A 22206-nucleotide genomic window follows, 5' to 3' on the forward strand; every position below is an offset into this window, starting at 1 on the left:
TTACTTATTTAAATAATTCCTCGGATTCTGCAAGCCTTGCATGGCATGCAGGATTAGTACAGGAGCTTTAGCAGGCAATATGTCTGCCGTGCGATCCAGGAATAGTTTGCAGGGGTGAGCATGAGCGCTCCCGCACTAGTAATGCATGGACTAAGCCCCTGTATGCAAATCACTCCATTTGCAGGAGAAATCCATGCAAATGAGGTAAATTTGCAATGCAGGAAGCTTGACACCAGCCGTGCAAGACAAGTGTAATCTGCAGAAATGTACTCAGTTAGTAACCGAGTACATTTCTACAAAATCCAAAACAGAGCCGTGACAGCTCCAAATAAAGGGTGCATATCAGTCAGGAAGCATGCCAATGGCCAAGTATAAGGCCACTGGCATTGCAAACAGCTTAAAAAATAAAAAATCAGCTTTTATTTTTTTTAGCCGATCTCGGCTGTTTAAGCGTAGGGCAGTGGCACGCAAATGGGATCGGGCGGAAAATAGGAAAATAAACCTAAAATAAGCATTCTAACTAAAATCACTATACTGCCATGAAAGTCAATGGCAGGCAGAGGACAACATGGCCAGTGAGTAGTGGTTGCTAAGGGGGGAGGCTCAGTGTGAGACATGTAACTATGCATTAGCAGGCAATCCTATGCAAATGAGGGTAATGATAGTGAATCCCAGTTTTCCCCAGCATGCTAGTCAGGTCCCAACATTGTAAGAGTAGGAATAGCTTGGTGCAAGCCTAGGAGTTAGCTGACATCATGGGGGGGGGGTGTCAGGTATACTGTAAGTGGATTGGAGCCCTGTGGCTCAGGTTTGCACCTAGCTAAGTACAGCTAAGCAAGGGGGTGCGTCTGAGTCTGCCTAGCACTCTTTACATTGCCTAAGTGGGTGTGCGTGCCACGCATCGGGTTTTAAAGGTATAAAAAAAAAGTTAAACCAGGAAATAGCAGCTCTGTTCACATTTGAGCACTGTGTTTATGTGGCGCACCCCTGGCCTTAAACAGGAAGGCAATGGGAAGGGAAAACAGCAGTAGGAAGGTAATCTAGGAGAACTAGCATTGCTGGCAGGTGAAATGTATCAGAATCAGCCAATTACACAGGCAGTAGACCAGCCCAGCCCAGAACACTACTATAAACTATGCAAACACCTTTCCCTCTGGTTTTTCCCACACTCTACACCACCGGTGTATACAAGCTGGGAACTTTTAACAAACAAAACAACAAAATGATAGGGACTGCAATAGCTATCATACAACAACTTATGGAAGAGGCTGAGGGTGATGAGTATGTGAATGCTGTCAACCAACCCACAGTGAGGGGACAGAGAAGAGTGCACAGACCCAGGGTATCCTACCAGGGGCTACATGAACTGGAGATAGTGAAGCGTTATAGCGTGGACAGAGACCTCCTATAGAAAATTGTTGAGCTGTGCCAGCCACGCCTGACACACAGAACTAACAGATGGGAACCCATTCCAGTGGATACCGAGGTATGTGTAGGCCTAAGAATACTAGCTACAGGTACCTTCCAATGGCCAACTGGGGATATGATGGGGATCTCACAGGCATCAGCATCCAGGGTATTCCACCAGTTCATGGATGCCATGTCAGCACATGACTGTGAGCACGTATATTTCCCCAACATCTGTATGGCATTGGCCAACAATATGCAACTGTTCACCAAATAGCAGAATACCCTGATGTAGTGGGTGCTGTAAACTGCATGCGCATACGCATCAAAGCACCACCCAGTGAGCGGGGTAGGGTCTACATCAACCATAAGGTCTTCCCCTCCATCAACTGCCAGTTCATGTGCAATGCCCAGGGCATAATAATGAACATGTGTGCTGGCTGCCCTGAAAGCTATCACGATTCCCACATCTGGCATCTGATGCAGCTGTACCAGAGATTTGCCAGTGGGAACATTTTATTTATTTATTTATTTATTTATATTTGTTGGCCAGGAGTGTCTGACTGAACGTAGGTCCATTTTCAGCAGAGGCCCGGGGAGAAAAGCTCCACAGTTAAAATAGACAGTAGTTACATTGGATTACATAGCGATTACCAATTTACATAGCAATTACTTACAACATATTTACAGATGAAGAACATAGTACATCAGTAGACAACTAGAATCTTTATCTGTGAAGTACATAACAGGCATTAACAAATGTTACAATAAGTAGTTCCTGCTGTATAATAAGTACTAGGCTTATGAGCATCTGAGCTTGCTATAATCAAGGTAGTTAGTGGAGTGGAAAGAAATATAGTGGTTGGATGGGGTGAGTGATATTAGAGTGGGAGTTGCAAGGGCATAGCCAGCATGTTTTTAGGTGCACTTTTAGTAAAGTTTTGAAGTGGGTGCATAATGGTATGGAGGTAATTGTGGGTGGGAGGGAATTCCATAATTTGGCTATGGCGCAAGAGAATAGTGCTTCACCAGCAGAGTTATTGGCTTTAGTGATCTGCAAGTGATTTTTGTTGCTGGATCTTAGTGGTCTGGTGGTGCGATAGGGTTGGAGTAGATTCTGGAGGGATGGGTCATTTAGTGGATGGTTTACTAGTTAGTGGACATCCCTCACAGTGACCTAGTGGGGGATGCTGAATACGCTCTGGAGCCGTGGTTGATGACACCCATCAGAAATGGACACACACCGGAACACGAACTCCATAATGAGGCACATGCACAGACCAGAATTATAGTAGAGCATGTGTTTGAGATTCTCAAGTCACAGGTCCAGTGCCTGGACACATCTGGTGGAGCCTTGCAATACTCACCAGCTACATGTACCCAAATTGTCATTGTATGAGCCATGCTACACAATATGCTCCTGCAGAAACAGCTGCTGCAGGAACAGCATGGGGCTGGGCCACACAGCCCCCCACCATTGCCAAGGCCTGCACAGGCACAGAGTGACTCGGAGGAGGAACAACCTGAGCCTGCTCCAATAGGCAGATGGAGGTGTGACTAGTGTGCCCTGGCCTTGGCAAAGAGCCAACACATAGCACATACACTGCCACAGGAGGGACCTGGGGAATAACACCTCTCTCTGACCTCTGACATACAGTAAATGGGATGCCAAACATGACACTACCTGTGCTCAACCATGTGTAGGGAGTATACTATGTGCATCAGACATAGGCAATCCTGCAGCACCACCCTCACTACTGCGACACCCACAAGGTAAGTGACTCACATGCCAGTCACAGGGGTTCACATACCCAACAACAGTCACAGACAAACATAAACAAAGGCTGTGCTATGGCCTCTGAATTAACCTATGGGTAACCTCCCCCCCAGGCCTACACAGACAGGCTACAGCAGTTCAGGCAGTGGGATGTTAGTTCTGAAGGGTAGGAAGTCAGAAACTAATATGTAGGTAAATCAAAGCTAAGATCTGTAGTACACTGGTATGCCTCTAGTCAGCATGATAGGCTAGAAAACAGAGTGAAATGGAGTACCTGACATACCAGTACAGTCATAGCAAATATGCACAAGTGTCAGTTGTGCCCTCATCCTACATTGTAATGTAATAACAGTCAGGTGTACTGCCCCCAATCCTGTGTAGAAATGTAGAAATAGTCAGGTGTTCCCCCTATACTACGTAAAAAAGTAGTAACAGTCAGGTGTGCCCCCCAATCTTATGTAGAAATGTAGAAATAGTCAGATGTGCCCCCCAATCCTATGTAGATATGTAGAAATAGTCAGGTGCCCCCCCAATCCTGTGTAGGAATGCAGAAACAGTCAGGTGTACTCCCCCCAACCCTACTTAATTATGAAGTAATGGCCTGGTGTGCCCCCCCAATGTGATGTACACACATCATAACAGTCAGGTGCCCCCCCTACAACACCCACAACCCTATGTAGAAATGTAGTAACATGTATGTGTAGGTCTAATACCAGTGGAGCACAGATGCACAGAGATGGCCAAGGTAGCAGGATAGGTTGTAGCATCTGCACATCATGCAGGTATGTGTGTGTTAGGTTGGTGTGTGTCCCATATCGTGTGAGAGTGGTCAGTATGTATGCATGTTGAGGTAAGCCTGGTGGCCATTGCCTACTACCGCTAATGACAGGGACAAGTCCTCACAACTGCAGTGCCATACACAATACCCATCAGTATAACACAAGCTAGCAGTAATCCATTGCAAATGTATGGTGGTAATATGTGTCACCATCTGAAAGACTGACATGGCATGGCTGTTGGGCTAGATATACAAGCAGTACACAGGGGAAAGTACACCAGACATACATTATATATTGTGTCACTTTCAAATGGACACACCCTTGGAGAAGTACATACAGGTATGCATCACATTATTTGGTCCTGTAGTAGGGGATGCTGGTGTTGTCTGCCCAAATACTCGCAGATCACAAAGGAGCTAGGACTGATGTATTGTGAAACAGCTGATGTACCTGCACATGCAAGCATAACTGGAATGCCCAATGCATATCTGTGTGTCAGATGCAATTAGTGTCCATAGCACACATGCACCCAGCTCATGCAAACACCAACCACAGGCACCTCTCTGGTCATATTCCTGCTGTAAGGAATGGGTACAGTAAGACCCCACCTGCATATGGCAATAGCAGAAGACTGCAGCATGCAGTGCAGTTGTCCCATGCAGGTGTGTCCCTATCTGTAGGTATCACCCTGCAGCATCCACACCACCTGAGCAAGACAGTTAGGAGGTATTGGCATGATCACCTATCACACCTACCCTGTCACCCCAGGGGAATATACTGTATGGTGGTCTGGGACTGTAGGACTGACTGAAGGCAATGACCTGCCACATCTGGCATGCAGCGACACTTAATGCCCCACAGGCATCTGCTGAGGTCATCCACTGTGAAATAAACCTTTGGGAAAGTTGTAGCCCAGTAATCTCCGTGGTGTACCCTACAACTGCGTACTGCTGTAGTGTGATAAACTAGTTAGGTAGGAGTTCCAATTCCAGACATGGCAAGTGTGTGTGTGTGTGTGTGTGTGTGTGTGTGTGTGTGTGTGTGTGTGTGTGTGTGTGTGTGTGTGTGTGTGTGTGTGTGTGTGTGTGTGTGCGTGTGTGTGCGTGTGTGTGTGTGTGTGTGTGACTGTGTGTGTGTGTCTGTCTGTCTCTGTGTAGAGAGCAATGCTTTTTAGGGTAGTCACACTCCCTACAATTCAAATGCCCTACTTTGGTAAGGCTGCTGATGTCATCCACCTTGAAATACACCTCTGGGATGGTTGTAGCCCAGTAATCTCCATAGTGTGTCCCATAACTACGTACTGCTGTAGTGTGATAAAATAGTTAGGTAGGAGTTCTAATCCCATACTTGGCAAGTGTGTGTTTGTGTGTGTATGTGTGTGTGTGTGTGTGTGTGTGTGTGTGTGTGTGTGTGTGTGTGTGTGTGTGTGTGTTTGTGTGTGCGTGTGTGCATGTCTGTCCCTGTCTGTGTAGACAACAATGCTTTTTAGGCTACTCACACTCCCTACAATTCAAATGCCCTACTTTGGCAAGGCTGCTGATGTCATCCACCTTGAAATACACCTCTGGGAAGGTTGTGGCCCAGTAATCTCCGTAGCATGTCCTATCACTGCATACTGCTGTAATGTGATAAAAGAGTTAGGTAGGAGTTCTAATCCCAGACTTGGTAATTGTGTGTGTGTGTGTGTGTGTGTGTGTGTGTGTGTGTGTGTGTGTGTGTGTGTGTGTGTGTGTGTGTAGAGAGCAATTCTTTTTAGGCTAGTTATACTCAGTACAATTCAAATACCCTACTTTGTCAGCCCTTCTGATGTCATTCACTGTGAAATACACCTTTGGGGAAGGGGAACTCCAGCAATCCCCGTGGTGTATCCTATAACAGCATCATGCTGTAGTGTGATATAAAACTCTGGTAGGGGTTCTATTTCCATACATGGCAGTTGTGGATGTTTTGTGTGTGTTTCTATGTCTGTGTAAGGAGCAATGCATTTTAGTTTAGTCACACTCAGTACAATTCAAATGCCCTACTTTGGCAATCCTGCTTATGTCATTCACTGTGAAATACACTTTTGGGGAAGGAGTACTCCAGTAATCTCTATGGTGCATCCTATAACTGAGTAGTGCTATAGTGTAATATACTAGTTAGGTAGAAGTTCTAATCCCAGACATGACAGGTGTGTGTGTATGTCTGTGTTTGTCATTCATATCCTGTGTGGAGTGTGTAACAACTGGACTCAATGTGGAGCAGGTTTTGCAAAATTCTTATATGTTAGGCCAAGTATATATCACAGTGTCCACTATGCAGGGATAACAGATGTGAAATAGCCCAGAGGCTGGGGTGCAAATCTATACCCCTAAATGTGACATTACTGCCAGCTAAACAAAATTTGCAACCCTTGTATTACCCAGGTAACACTCTCAACCCATGTCTCATACACACACACACACACACACACACACACACACACACACACACACACACACACACACACACACACACTTGCCTAGGCAACAGCCGCTATGTTGGCAGTAGCCTGCATATTGCACACTGATAGTAACCATGTTGTGATTCCAGTGGGCTACAGAGGGCATAGCACCCTGTCCATCAGTCCAATAGGCATGTACATGCCGACAATGCACCTCCCCCATGTTCCCCACTGGACACCTGCAACACCTGTGGTGCCATCAAATGTGACCCACAAAGGACATACCATGCCTGAAACACAAGCCCTGTATGGACAGATGCCACTGACACCAGAGAATACCAGTATCATGCTAGCAATGTAGGTGCAGGGTCAACCTGCTGTCCATTAACAGTTCCCGCCACATGAGGCCAGGACTGGCACATCTGATGATAACAATCTGTGTACAAAACATGGGCCAGACAACCCAGGTACAGTTCCACATGTCACTGTACATGCATATGGGAGGTGTGCACATCCCAGACACTGTCCATATCATGGACTAAGGAACACATACATGGCAAGCAATGCACAACATTGGCCACATGCAATAGTCACTCATGTCACTGGATGGTGAATACAATACCCACCTGTGTGGGCAACTCCAGACACTACACCCCTGAGCCACAATGCAGACCATTGTCATGCGGCCTGATGCCAAGGTATACCCATCACCTAGCCTTGTATAACCATCTGGCACCACTGACCACAACAAACCCGTGAAGCAGTGCACCCATACATGTCAGTACAGGCACCTGTGTCTGTGTGTGTGTTGTATGATGTGTATGACCACATTCACACTCACTACAACCCCCACTGACATACTGAAGCATGCTGACTGTTGTCAGATATCTCCACACACCCTTTGCACATATAACCTCCATATGACCCCTGTGGTGCATGTGATACCTGCACAGTACTGTGTTGTGGCAATCCCACTAGTGATGAGTTGTATTCCTGGCCCTGCCAGGTGTGTCAATGTATGTGCATCCCTGTGAGAGTGTGGCTGTGTTGAGGCTGACACCTTCTCATGCAGACAGGCACGTGTACTACACCTACTACATAGCTTCCATATCCGTGTTGTAGATGTCACTCACCATCACATATATGTTCTGAGAGCTCCCCAACATGTAACCTATGTGGCGCATCCAATAACTGCATGGACATGTGATAGCACTACATAGTTGTCAGGGGTTTGATACCCTGTACTGGTAAGTGTGTGACACAAACATGCTTAAGTTTTACTCTACCACCCCTCCCTGGCTTTTCTGTGCCTCTGTTTGCCTCTCTCACTCCCTCCTGGTGGATGTGGAGACTTACACCTGCTTTGCTTAGGCAGCAGCATGTGTATTTTAAGTGATGCTTATGATCAGCTGATGGCCTCTGCATGACTTGCAGCCCTCCTCTAGCTGATTGCATGTGGAACAACATACCCATAGCCAATTGCATGGAAACACACACCAATATCTAGGAACATCATGTTGGTGTTGGGCCTGTTATTCACTGTGAGTAGGAACTCAATCTGTTGTTTGGCAAACAGCATCTCAGATGGACTGTGGATTTACATCTAACAACATCCACTGTGGAAACAGGCCAACACAGGAGGGGGATGTGCCTGACTTGACTACAGACTGTAAGTGCTGCTATACTGCATTTGGATTAATGTTGGTTTAACATGGTGTGTGTGGATATGGCTGTCCTACATATTTTCATACCTGCCATGTCAGTGATATGTTTATAAGGGAACACCCATCTGTAGGGTCATCTGCAGACTGGCCAGTATGTAGTGCCTTTTGTTTCAGGTATTACCCACAGAGCACCTATCTGTGAACTGCAGAAGGTAGTGTGAGGATTAAAGTCTGTAGATGGTGACAGCCGTGAGAGTTACTGACTTCATATCCCTCATAGGACATATGTTGCAACAAACCCTGTTACAGCAGTAAATGTATGAGGTTATCACAGCAACATGTCAATATTGGCCCTGTGTATGTGCCTGCAGCCACAACCCTGTCAGCCTTTGTACATTTGCCATGCAGTAAGAGGTGCATATGTGCTGTACACCATAATTAGTGACATCATATCTGATAACAAGCCAGTGAGATATCAGACTGTTACCCATGTTATGTATAGTAGGGGTTATATTTGATGACATAACCTGGACATTCTGTGGTTGTGTATACAGTACTGGGGTCTGTTTACTTATGGTGATTGTTGGCAGTGTGTGTATTGTTAATATGTACCTTGGCCTGTGTACAGACTGTGGTAAATGTCATTGATCTTGGTCCTGTTCTATCTGATGTTACATGCTGTTCCACTGTATGTTCCCCTATTGGCTTACATGTTTGTAGGGCCATACACACACACACGTCTTATACCACAGACAGGCATTGGACCACCCTGTGTAGCGGCCCAGTATATGTAGGGTTACTTTGTGAGGTGCACATATGAGGTTGGTGCTAAACGGATAGTCCATATACTGTAATAATACGCTAGCATACCATATGTGGCTGTGGCTTTGTTCACAGTGGTTGTAGTTGTGCACTTTCACATAAGTGTATGTTACTCTGCGCTATGGCATGCCTGTAGAGCCTGCTATTTGTGCTGGTACATGTGCATTCCCCCATAGGAAATGTAGACCAGTTTTGAGCCAGTCTGCCTGTAGCCTGCACAGTGCTTTGTTACATGCCTAGCAGCTTAGAGTACTTACCCAGTGAGATGTAATATCCAGATCCTTGCCAGATGTACTGCTGCTGGGCCACCATATCAGTCATGTATGTCAGACAGAGCAGTGGGATGCTGAACATACGTATGTCAATATTTAGTGGGTAGTATATGGCCATGACACCTCAGCACCAGCGGTTATTATGTGGCAGTACAGACAGGGATGTGTGAATGCATAACCTATGGCGGCACATGTATACCAGTAGTTATGTGTTATACCCAGCTACATGGCTGTTAGCATCCACATTGTCAGGATTGGTCCACAAGTCTTGCACTAAGGGGTTATGTGTATACCTCTGTACTGTCCAGAATGTGTCAGACTGTCCACACATATTAGCCATTATCTCTGCTGTAGTCCACAGGAGCATTATGTGCTAGCAGTGGTACTATACTTTGATGTCTTTAGGATGTCTGTCAGTAGTCAATGGCACACATGTTAAAAGCAGATGTGACCTCCCACACACACCATGTCTGTGAAGACACTCCCTATTACAATAGCAATGGACTACAAATATACCTGCTATACATACCTGACATCCCCTTGCACTATGAAGTTGGGACTATAGAGGCTGAGGTAGGGTGACACTCCATGTTCAGGACATATGGTGAAGATATACATACATGTAATTATCCATATATCTATATAGACATACACATGTACATATCGACATACATAGATGGATATGTATATGTAAATAGATATACATATAAACACCCAGATATATATATATATATATATATATATATATATATATATATATATATATATATATATATATATATATACAGAGCAATATATGTCTGCACATATACAGATAGAGATACATACGCACATCTACGTATGGATATCTACATATATATTGACAGTAGTAGGTATATCAGAATAGATATGTATGCACATATAGTTATTGATATCTACATATAAACCAACATATCTAGGCATATCTGTACACATAGGCTGTGCATACATATATAGCTATATATACATATATTTATATATACATATATGTATATGGGAGCGTTACAGAATCCTGAAAACTCAAAGTCCTGAAGACCATCAGGGGTGAGCTGCCTTAAGGTATATGGATGTACATTACCATACAATCCACCTTGGTTAAATGCAGGTCTACTGCCACCTGACATACAGACTGTTCTGTTTGTCAGTGTGCTTGTGATAGTGTCACATGCCTTATGTATAACAGTTACATCCCATTGTGTTAACTGAGGTCTTTACCCCCTAGTGATTGTCTACAGAGTGTAGATAGTGGCTGCTGAACTATACATCTGCATTATTTACTGTTGATTGTTTGGTATCTTGTGGCCCAGACTGTCTTTACTATTTACTAGTTGATGGCCTTGACCTGGACAGCAACATTTGTTATCTTTTCCAGACTACTGTATTAGTATAACTGTTTTACAGTTGCATTACTCAGTTTATATGGATGTCCGTGTCTAAACAGCTATACGACATGGTATATACAACTGTAATAGTACACAAATAAAGCTTTCCCATTTATGGAAACATGTGTGTGGTGTTATTTCCTTTGATATCTCTGTGGTATATGTTGCAGGCAATGATTGCCATTTGGATGGGTGGCTCATACAGTCTCCAGTTGGTAAGGTGGCAATTGTAGGAATAGTGGCTGTTCTATATTGTGTGCACCTACTACATATGTATCTTACTATACATATCTCTGCGTGTGTATGTGCAGTTATATATATATATATATATATATATATATATATATATATATATATATATATATATCTGTATCTGCATATCCGTATCTGCATATATGTGTCTGTGTATATGTACCCTGCGGATGCTCATGTCGTGTCAGGTCCTGGTTATGGGATCTACAACACTTGGTAGTGTATTGCAGAGGGGACTTGTTTGGCTGTGGGGGGTATACCATTTTGTACAAGACGTATGTTGTTTGGGGCCTCTCAACCCTGTTAACGGTGCATGTGGACATATATGATTTTGTTATGTTCCCATTATCTATAGATGTATGTTTGTATATAGCTATATAGATATTTATATCTGCTTACATAAATATAACTATGTCCGTATATACCTACATATATCTGCTTACATATATATAACTTGCTGTATATATTTAGACATATAGCTGTAGACATATATGCCTATAGATGTCTGCAATTGTATGTATATATGTTTATATATGTATATATTTCTATACATATATCTATATCTACATATATAGATATGTTGTATCTGTTTAGATATCAATATATGTACACACACGATACATCTACATGTTGGAATACATTCTCTGTACTGTTGAATGACTGGGCTGGATGATATGTTTGTGAATACATCAGAGTTATGCATATCTGACATGGCTTAGTGGTAAATCACTTTGTCTATGGTGTGCATGGTCCTGGGTTCGAGCCTTGCAGAGGCTGTTTATTTTGTTGCTGGGCAGAACAAGGGCCATTGGATACAGAGTGATTAAGGCACTTTTGAGAAGTTGTAAGTGGGTTTGCATGAAGGTAAGCATTGCTAACTTCCGGTTATAGATTTTTATACTCAGTTAGCTTCTAAATTGCTTAACCAGTGTAGGCATTGCTTACCCCCGCTCAAACAGGCTTAAACCTTACTGCTGCTTAAAAGTGCTTACTCCCACTTACCTTCACACTTATTTCTTTAAAAGAAAAGAAAAAGGGGTTGATAGGAAAGTGGTGAAAAAAGGGGCACAAAGAGGGAAAGACAGTAGGGGAAAATAGCCAGGGATGTGCAGGAAGGGTGTAGGGAAGGTCTATAGCTGCCCATTTCTTCTACAGCAACAGCTGTGCATATACACTGAATTTGGAAGTAGATTTGGATACTCAGACACCTGAGATGGGGTGAGGACAACAATAATAATTTGTGATGCCAATTAGACAAGATTACATGTGTCCAGTGGACACGTGTGCAAAATGGACAGCTATGTATGGGGCGAGATTTTTTTTTGGAACAGGTTGCCCTTTTTTTTTATTTCAGGTGTGAGTGGGATATTGGGGAGGGGTAGTAGGTATATTTGGGGAGGTTGGTTTGGTAGGTTAACAGACAAGACAAACTAGACACATACAGGGGTGTATATGACACATGTGGAGGATAAACACCTTGATGGGGAGGGGTGGTGGGAAATCGGAAGCCCATGAGCCCCCTAGTGGAAACAGTGGGAGTGAGATCCCCACCCATGGGCAGTCACCACTGCACCTTCACAGCCCCGATGGTGGCTGTGCTGAAGGCTATGTTGCATAGCCAGACTGACGCTTTAGTTGTGACACACGGCCCTCGAGCTGGAGTAGAAGATCACCAAACTGCTGGTCAAGCTCTCTATGCACCATGACTCTGACCTGGAGATGAGTGACAGGTACCTGTCCATGCCTGCTCCCAGGGGGGGTGAGCCCCATCCCCTGAGATGGTTCCACCCAAAGGTAGTGCAGCACCAACAGACAGGGAGTTCCCGGGTTGGATCCCAGACATGCTAGTGCCCGGTGCCACGGCCAGCTGAGGTGGGACAGGTGGGTCCGCTGAGACTGGCCTTCCCAAACATGCTATAGTGTTTAGATGTCATCATCATATGTGGGTTAGTAATAGTCAACACAGTCCAGGGTTAGGTATAACAGCATGCACAGATATTCCCATTAACCAAGACACCAGATACGGAGCAGTTGCATAGCAAACAGAACACATGCATATATAGGACCACATTGGTAATAAGAACAGCATGCATCTATATTGATGGCACCATGCGACCAATGTTGGAAGAATTCAGTATAGCACATGCATGGGAACAATTAAAAATATTTATCAAACAAATAGACATTATCAGAACATAGGTGTCATTACATACCAGTTGGGGTGGGCATGTTGATTATTGTTGGAGATATGGTGGGGAGGGGGCAGAGAAAGATGTCAATTAACAACTAGTATATTCCTGTAGTCCACATTATTTTCCTAGTCAGTGCTGTTATCTGTACCGTACAAGTCTTACTGCACTACCCTATATCCTTAGTTTGGACAGTGATATGGCTGTCATCATCGTTACACATGAACCGGTTTTACCTGCAGTATACACCTCTTACCTGGTATACTTGTGGAGGGAATGTTTGTTAACACTAACTGCTTCTACACATACTCCCAGATTCCAGGTTGATGTTGTGCACATAGCTATCCAACTCTTTCTGCACAGATTCTGGCCATGTGTTGACCACATGCAGGTGTGCCGGGACATATCTAGAATATTGCCCTCTTCAACCTTTAATGACCTGACACACACATATACATGCTTTCCTGCACACTTATAGTATGTAGCATGGTGTGGGTAACACTGGTCAGTGATACTTTATTCTTCAGAGAAACTGCAACACTCACAATTCCCTACAATACCAGAGTGAACAGTACCAGTACAGGTTATAATGGTCTTTATTTCTCACCACAGTGTTCATATCCAACGTACCTGTGGGAGCAATGTTTGTTAGCACTACCTGACTGTTGCCACATATACTTCAAGATTACACATTAGTATTATGCACATACATCTTACTCTGTTACTGTACATACTCTAGTCACAGCTTAATAACATGGGGGTGTAGATAGGACATACTTGGCATATTACTCTCCTAACACTTTCTGGGGTTGCTACAGTGACAGGTTTGTTCTCATAGATGTTTGACAATCACTTGTATTCCCTGTTTGCTGGCTAAACATCTGGGATCATCCCACAGACTTACCAGGGTGACAGGCAGCAGATATGGGCCCATATACTGGACATTCTGGCCTCATCTGTACAGTTGTGGGATATGATTCTGTATGCAGCCTACATTCACTCCCAGGATTTAGACCATGACTGTGTCTGCTATAACTTAAACACTGTCTATCACAGTTGTGTCGGCTATATAGATATTGCTGTATATCTCCTATCTGATTTCCCCTGTGCTTTTGCATTCTGACCTTGTATTACAACACTCTTATACAGAGCTCCTAGACAGTAATATTTTGTAGGACAGAGTAGGTGACAGTGATGTGTAATACCTCATTATTCAGAGCAACTGCATCAGTCGCAATGACATACAATACCAATGTAAACAGTACCAGTACAGGGTATCATTCTTGTATTTTTTGGCACAGTGTTGATATCTGGCAAACCTGTGGGAGAAATGTTTGTTAGCACTACCTGAATGTTCCCACACACAGTACCAGATTCCACATTACTATTATGCACACACATCTCACTCTGTTACTGTACACACTCTGGCCACAGCTTGACAAGTTGGGGAGTAAATGGGACATACATGGCTTTTTAGTCTCATAAAGTTTTGGGGAGTTGCTAGTGTGCCAGCTTTGTTCTCATAGATGTGTGTCAATCAGTTGTATTTCCTGTTTGCTGCCTATACATCTAGGATCATCCCACTGATTTCCCAGGGGGACAGGTTAATTGGCAACAGATATGGGCCACTTTACTGGACATTCTGGACATATCTGTACAGTTGTGGGGTATGATTCTGTATGCAGACTACTACCACTGGCAGGATTTGAACCATGGCTGTGTGTGCTAAAAAAACAACAGTTCACATCTCAGTTGCATGTGCTATTTGGGTTTTGTTGTCTGCATTTTCCCTTGTTTTCTGTCTATGTGTCTCTCAGCTGCACTAAATGGCATCTGGGGATTACACCAGTCATATACAGGCATTCCTACAAATTCAATTTGTGGTGCACGGTGTGGGTAACAGTGCTTAACACAACAGTACTATTACATGATTGCAAATCTACATTACCATATGATACCAGAGTATACACATGCAGTCCAGCAGTTAGACCTTTATTGTCAGGCTATTATGCTTTTATTTATATACGAACTATATGAGGCTCTTCCTGCCATATTCTCCAGGGTATGCAGTACTTGCCTTGAACAATACAGGTTTTATACAGGCAATTGATTTACTACTACTTTTAGTTTTATTTCCTATGACAGTAAATGCACGAGTATTACTGACCTTCCTCATGTTGCAACCTCGTCAGGCGACTGACGTGGGCCTCCTGTTTTGTGCCCCGCTCCATTGCAGCTGTGGAGGACATAAGAGGAATATTTAGCCATACATATCCATTATATACATGAGCTGGCAGTTATTACACACATAATGGGGTGATAATTACACACAACTGGAACATCCCCTGCAGCTCTAGCCTCTTGAATATGCTGCTCCAAGAGGTCCCCCTTAAACTGCTTCAGGTTGGCATAGTGATGCCTGACCTGCTCACCAGTTCAGGGTATGCCAGTGGCACTGGTGAGATCACAGGTGAGACGGTCCCAAGCCTCCACCTTATATTGGTAACCCTGGTACTGGCCCTGCAGCGATCTCTGATCATGGTCTTTGACAAGGAGTCCTGCCAAGACTCTGGACTTCTGGATGCACCAGCACTGCAACCAAAAGCACACACTTTCTCCCCTTCCTGACATGGTGCCTGCAAGGGGAAGCTACAACCAGTTATGAGATGTATTCCTGCCTCTTGGGTTTAAGTAGGGCCAATTTCCTGCACTTTTCTGTGATTGGCTGGTTTTGAAAAGGCTAGGCTATGGGCAAACTTGCTTACCTAGGGTTGGTATTGTTTAAAGGGGTAAACCTCTGGGCACACTGTGTTAGCTAGCCTACACATTTCTTACACCTCCTAAGCTGGCCTGTGCAATGCTTAGCGTTGCTTACATTAGACTTTGCATTAAAATTCCTTTTTGGCATTGATTTATTATTCATTACAACTTATATGTATGCCTGGTATCCATAATTCATGTGTACGTACAGACTTCTACACTCTGTTACAATTACACCTGACTTCTGGGCTTACTGCTGTACTCCAGTTCACATATTTATGTTATGTAGTGGGGTAAGGCACATATGTCTGTATACTGATTCCTTTCACAGGTTCAGTTTGATTTTACTATGGTGAAGACTTGTTTGCTGATACCTCATTCTTCTGTACATTTGCGATGGCTTGTTGGTTAACTACTGTAACTATGGTATATATGGTTCTGGGTTCAAGACCTATGTGGCTGTTTATTTTGTTGATGGGCAGAAAAAGGGTCGTTGGATACAGAGTGATTAAGGCATTTTTGAGCATTTTAAGCGGGCTTGCGCGAGGGTAAGCAATGCTAACCTCCAGTTACATATGCTTACAGAGAGTTAGCTTCAGAATTGCTTAACCTGTGTGTGCATTGCTTACCCCCATGCAAAAGGGCTTAATCTCACTTACTATTGCTTAAATATGCTTACTACTGCTTACTGGTGCTTAAATTTGCTTACTAGTGCTTTATTCATTATGATACTGACACTTCACATGTGCATTTACTGCAGTACTCCATTTCATAAATATATGTTATTTAGTGGGTTATGCAATATAAATATTAGTCATAATGTGCTTTGCCATGGAAAATGGAATGTGCTGCAGTGGGACTCAAACCGGGAATGCTTGCTCATAAGGCGAATGCTCTGCCCAGTATACTATTGCTATGCTTCTTCATTTGTATATATCTTCCTTGTTATCCTCTTCAGCCATTTAAGCTGCATTAAACATAGCTAAGCGATGGGCACACCCACGCACCTACTGTTAGCTTTCATCAGATTAAAAAAAAAAATACACGGGTTTGTTCATTTTATTTCTGTATACTTTTGCTGTTGTACACAAGTGGGGCTGTTGGTGAGGATATACGTACACTTATTAGCCGTCACTCTCATGTCTTACCCCTTTCTGCTGTTCTTCACTGCCGGGCATGTATATTCTGAGAGCTCTGCTCTTAGACACGCCACCTGCACTCTTACACAATCTGTGTAAGATTAGGAGCTAAAGCAACAAGCCTAATTACTATGCATGGCGCGCTGCCGTCCTGCTCCTAAATGGCTGCCTCCATGCAGGACTAAGCTAGTCCTGCACGGAGGAATAGTAAATCTGGGGGAAATGTCTTTGTATAATGGCACCATGATGTTCTTCCTTGTTGTTTCTGGATTCTGCCCTATGATAATGTACTGCATATGTGTATGGGACTTATGTTTCCACCCATACACAGTACATCAGTGCTTTGGAAAGCAAGCAATGGAGAAAGGAAGATGTCTGTTGCAATTTTTTTTTTTTTTGAAAAAGAAAAAAAAACTGTAATGTTCAGACAATTTAGAAGCATGTGAGAGATGGGGGAAATAAAAAGAAAATCAAGTATGTTTCTTTAGTTTTGGAAAAAGTACCTGATTTTCCTTGCTTCATTGCTGTCTTACATATCTTTTGACCTCTTATTTCTAGAAATGTGGACAAAGCCATAAATAAAGGAGGGGTGCGATAGTTAATGTTGGTCTTATAAACGTAAAAAGGTGTGAGAATAATTATGTATTGTCTGAAAGAAAGAAAGTCTGAAACTGAAACGCATTTCATTATTTAGTGACTTTGATCCTTAGCAATTTGTCAGAAAACCACAAATTTTGAGAAAAGAAGTCACTACATAATGATACGCTTTTCAGTTTCTGACTTTCTTTTCTTCATACTAATGCATGTCTACCATATACCAATAAAAAAAGAATAAGTCTGGCTGTTCAGTGATACTTTAGCGACTGGACTTTTTTCTATTGGTATACAGTAAAATATCACTTAACCGGTACCCATAGGGATTGATAGATGCCAGTTAAGTTGTAGTTTCCAGTTGCTTGAGAGACGCTTTAAGATTTTTGAATGGCTCATACTCCAGCATACGAGCCAATCAAAATTACCGGGTGCTTAGGAGGGCCGGTTGCTTCAGTCTCAATTAACAGAGACTCTGCTGTATGCTCAATTTACAATAGGCACGCTGGATGAGCTGTCTACTCAGTGTGCTTGTTTTTGAATGTTAATGGCCAGTGTTTGTATAATTATAAATGTGTATCTAAGACTTGTAATTTGTCAACACTACAGTTTTAATAGGCCCCTGACTGATTTGTCAAAAAACAGGTATACCTGATGCTTAGATGTCAATTCATGTTACATCATGGTATTGTTTGTTCACTTCCAGAAATACAAGATACCATTTACTTGTTATTTGTACTGAATATCATGGAACATGGCTAATGATGTTGGATACAAGTCAGGCATAATCCTTTAGTTTTCTTATTGTAGAAGTCATTCTGGTAAGTGATGGACCTTTTAGCTCATCAGTATAATATTTGTATGTATATAATGTCACATACATATTTGAGGTAGGCCTGAAATCTGAGATGTATCTGTGAATACAAGATGGAAAAGTACATATGCCTGTCACTGAGAATGATTATATATGGAAATTTTTGACATAAATCTTGAATGACTATCTTAAATGATTACTCATGGAAGGCATTACAGTTTTATATCACTAATATGTTGACTGATGGCTTTCAGAAGGTAATTACAGACATTTTTATCTCTTTGATAAGGGTTAAAAAGAAGCAAATAACTTTTGTCTTCATTTGTTTTCTAGGTAATGGTAAGTGCGACTGTGGAACCTGTAAGTGCAATGAAGAGTATGAGGGAAGTGCCTGCCAGTGTACAAAATCCATTAAGAGCTGCTTGAATTCCAGAAACAATGTGTGCAGTGGGCGAGGAACCTGTGTGTGTGACATATGCCAGTGTACAAATGGTTACCAGCCACCATTCTGTGAAATTTGCCCAGGCTGTGAGATGCCTTGTGAAAAGTATGCGTAAGTATTTAAGAAGGGCAGGAAAAACTCAAACAAGCTACAGCTGTGAAATATGTTTGCAGTGAGAGGCATTTGGGCACATGTTGCTATCAGTTCACTGTCAATAAGCATTTTGTTACTGTATTGATTTTATTTGCTTTTGGAAATGGCCAGGATGAGCTGTGCTGACTTTTCCATTTTCATCTCAAGCAAACACTAACTTTGCTTTGTCAAAACAATGTTTAGATAAGGATCATATTGGCAATGTTTACATATCTTTGTTTATTTAATGGTTAAGTGGGTTAGTGATCCACCCTTCATATAGTCTGTTCAAGTGCACGCATTGCAACAAGGACAAAGTTAAATTTAACATGTAATGACAGTTAAGTGCAGCCAATAAAATGAATAAACTAACATGGTTTTTGGAAGGGAGGACCAAACTAGAGAAGCCAGAGAAATCTCATGCATACAGCAGATGAACATGCAAAATGTCAGACAGAAAGTGATCACAGGTCAGGCTAGAATTCCAGATTCTGAGACTGAGGCAAAGAACTTATCACTAAGCAACCATGATGCCTGTTCCCCCATTAACGTCAAAACCCAACCCCCTATGGGTCCATTCATTTAACTTTCCCCAGTAATCAGATACACATAGAGAGAGGTATGGATTCCTAGTATCATCCTATGGGAATACAGAGATTTCTTTGAATGTCCATAGCACAGTGTTGGCTGCAAAGCTTGTTGCAGTGCTAATCTTATGTAGGTGCACAATACCACTTGTCCCCAATTTTAAACTGGATGGTTTGTGAAGCTGGTGTTTCATGAGTCCCAAGTGCATACTCATTCTGGGCCTGTGGTGGGATGTCATTGACACCCTGAGCTGGCACTCCCTTCCTATCCAGCTTCTTCAGTGCTTGAGACATTAGTTGAATATCTAAATACAGTTTGTCATGGATGTGCATCTAATTTCGTCAATAGTCAAACCACATAGTTGCAGACCTGACATTAGATGTATAAACATACCTAAGAAGCATAATGTAGGCCACCACCAGTTAGACTAAGCACTCTGCATACATATTATAAAAGCACATACTTTAATGTACAAAAACAGTGCAAATGAACTGTTCACTATGGGGGGTATTTTGAATACAGTTATAGCTCTTTAAGTGGCAAGACTACAGATCTGAGTAAATTCTGAAAATACACCATTGTTTCAGTCTTAAATTCTTTATCACTTAAAGCAATCAAACTATATAAGATTCATTAAGGCATGAATAACTAATGATTGTATCCATGTTAATTAATTTATCATTCTCAAAGGGTACAGTTCTGACCATATCCATACTGTCAGTTTTCTAGGTGGTATCCAGAACTAAGAACTATTGCTTGGTTAGCAATATCATGAGGGTTTAACAATACCTGTATCATTCCAAGACCTCTGTAAAACTAACTAACTAACTAACTAAATAAATAAATAAACAAATAAATAAAAAACAATGTCAAAAATGCAGTTGTGCTGAGCACTAGCAGAGTAACCTTCCTATGTTGTATCACAGCATTTTCACTAAATATTAAAACTGAACACTGACATGTGGGGTCCCCTGTCTGACTTTGCTAACAGTGAGTTTCTAGACGTTGAAAATATTTTATCCATTACTAAGATAACTGCACTGCTTAATGTAAATGCCACTGTTTCTATAGTAAGGAACCTGGAATATTTAGTCATCATGACAAATTTACTTAGAAATGTTTATAAGATCATAATCAGTTCTAATTTCTTCCCCTGAGCTTTTTGACAGCTTTGATATCTGCAAGAGTATATTTTTGGCCATTGTAGTGTTATATTGGCACATAATTCAATTTCTGAGAATAGTCACTGTCCTAACATCTCTTATCTGTCTTATAACAGCCTTTGTCTTGACGTTGCTTAGATGTGCTTTGAGAGCTATGTATATTGCTTATCTTTAAAGTAAAGCTAGAATGATTAGCTTGGTACCTTTTATTAAATATATAACCATCTTTGAGACAATTTGCATATTCTGACCAATTTTAGATTTTTTCAGAATATTTGCTGTGAAATATTGTTATATTTGGCTATTTTGTTACACCCACTTGCCCTGCATTGTTTCTTTAGTTTTAACTCAATGTAATACTTTAGGAACAATACACCTGGCAATAAAATTATCATATTATTTCATTGTTCTTTGGCTTTCACTTAGTTAATTATGTGGGCACTTGTAGTGTCCTTTAGCACATCTTTCTGTTTGACATCTGAGGGTATTGAAAATTGCTTTTTGTAACCAGTGAGCCATCAGCAAAGCTAAGCATTTACCAAATAGATAAATGTGAAAATATTCACACATTAATTCAATTGTGACTGTTTTTCTTTCTGAGAATACCTTTTTATAACTTCTTTAACAGATGTGCTGACCATAAGCAAACAGTCATATCTAATCATTCTGGTGTTACATTTAAGTAATTTTATTGAAATGCACGTTAAGAACATTTAAGAAAATGTTCATAACATACGACAATAAGCAAAACAAGAAACCTGTATTAAATGATTCCATTTACAGTGCTAAATCTGCAATGAAGTGACAAAATGTAAAAAATACCAAAGTAGGCTGATGTTAGCTTTTCAGAATGTGTATAAAATCAGTCTTCTGTCTTTATAAATAAGCAATGTCTTCAAACTCAATATTTTGACATAATTATATGCATTATCAGATTATGATTAGGCTGAAAATATTTATCTCTAATAGTCAGATAAAGTACTTTCACACGCAACAAGAAATCTTAGCATAAGAGAGCACCTTCTTCCAACTTAAGTTTATTTTGTTTAACTGAGGAATATTTTTAAAATATTTTATGTGGTAATTTTCAAATGTATTATGTGGGAATATCAGTACAGGTTCAGCGTTGCCCTGTTAAAGGTTTTATAAATGTTGTATGCCTTGCTCACAATTTTGGATCATCTCATCTCAAATAATTCCCTGATATGTTGATGGTAAATTATTTGACTTCCATTCTCTCATTCCCTCCCCATTCATTCTCACACAGTAGGCTAAGCTACGATTTAGGGTTTGTATAGGGAAATCACAAGACCCCCTCCCCCATTCAATATCTGTCCATATATATTAGTTTTTTGCAATTGTAAGCATGCATTCCCAATTTGTATCACTCAGTATATGTTTGACTCATCAACCATGAATAGTTACATGCTGTAGGCATGTGCCTTAATATCAACCATGAATAGTTACATGCTGTAGGCATGCACCTTAATATCAACCATGAATAGTTACATGCTGTGGGCATGTACCTTAATATCAACCATGAATAGTTACATGCTGTAAGCATGTGCCTTAATAAATGAAGCAATGTGGGAA

General features: G+C 41.8%; 1 protein-coding gene across 1 annotated transcript in view; it reads left to right on the top strand.

Moving 5' to 3' along the window:
* LOC122804023 (integrin beta-2-like) overlaps positions 1–22206 on the top strand; it is a 361244-nt gene that overhangs the window by 107813 nt on the left and 231225 nt on the right. The window contains exon 2 of the mRNA XM_044073700.1: positions 18622–18841. Coding sequence (XP_043929635.1) covers positions 18622–18841 — 220 coding nt within the window. The remainder of the gene's footprint in view (positions 1–18621; positions 18842–22206) is intronic.

This window comes from Protopterus annectens, chromosome 6.part0, assembly GCF_019279795.1.
Source record: "Protopterus annectens isolate FY-2018-M chromosome 6.part0, PAN1.0, whole genome shotgun sequence".
NCBI classification, from domain to species: domain Eukaryota; kingdom Metazoa; phylum Chordata; order Ceratodontiformes; family Protopteridae; genus Protopterus; species Protopterus annectens.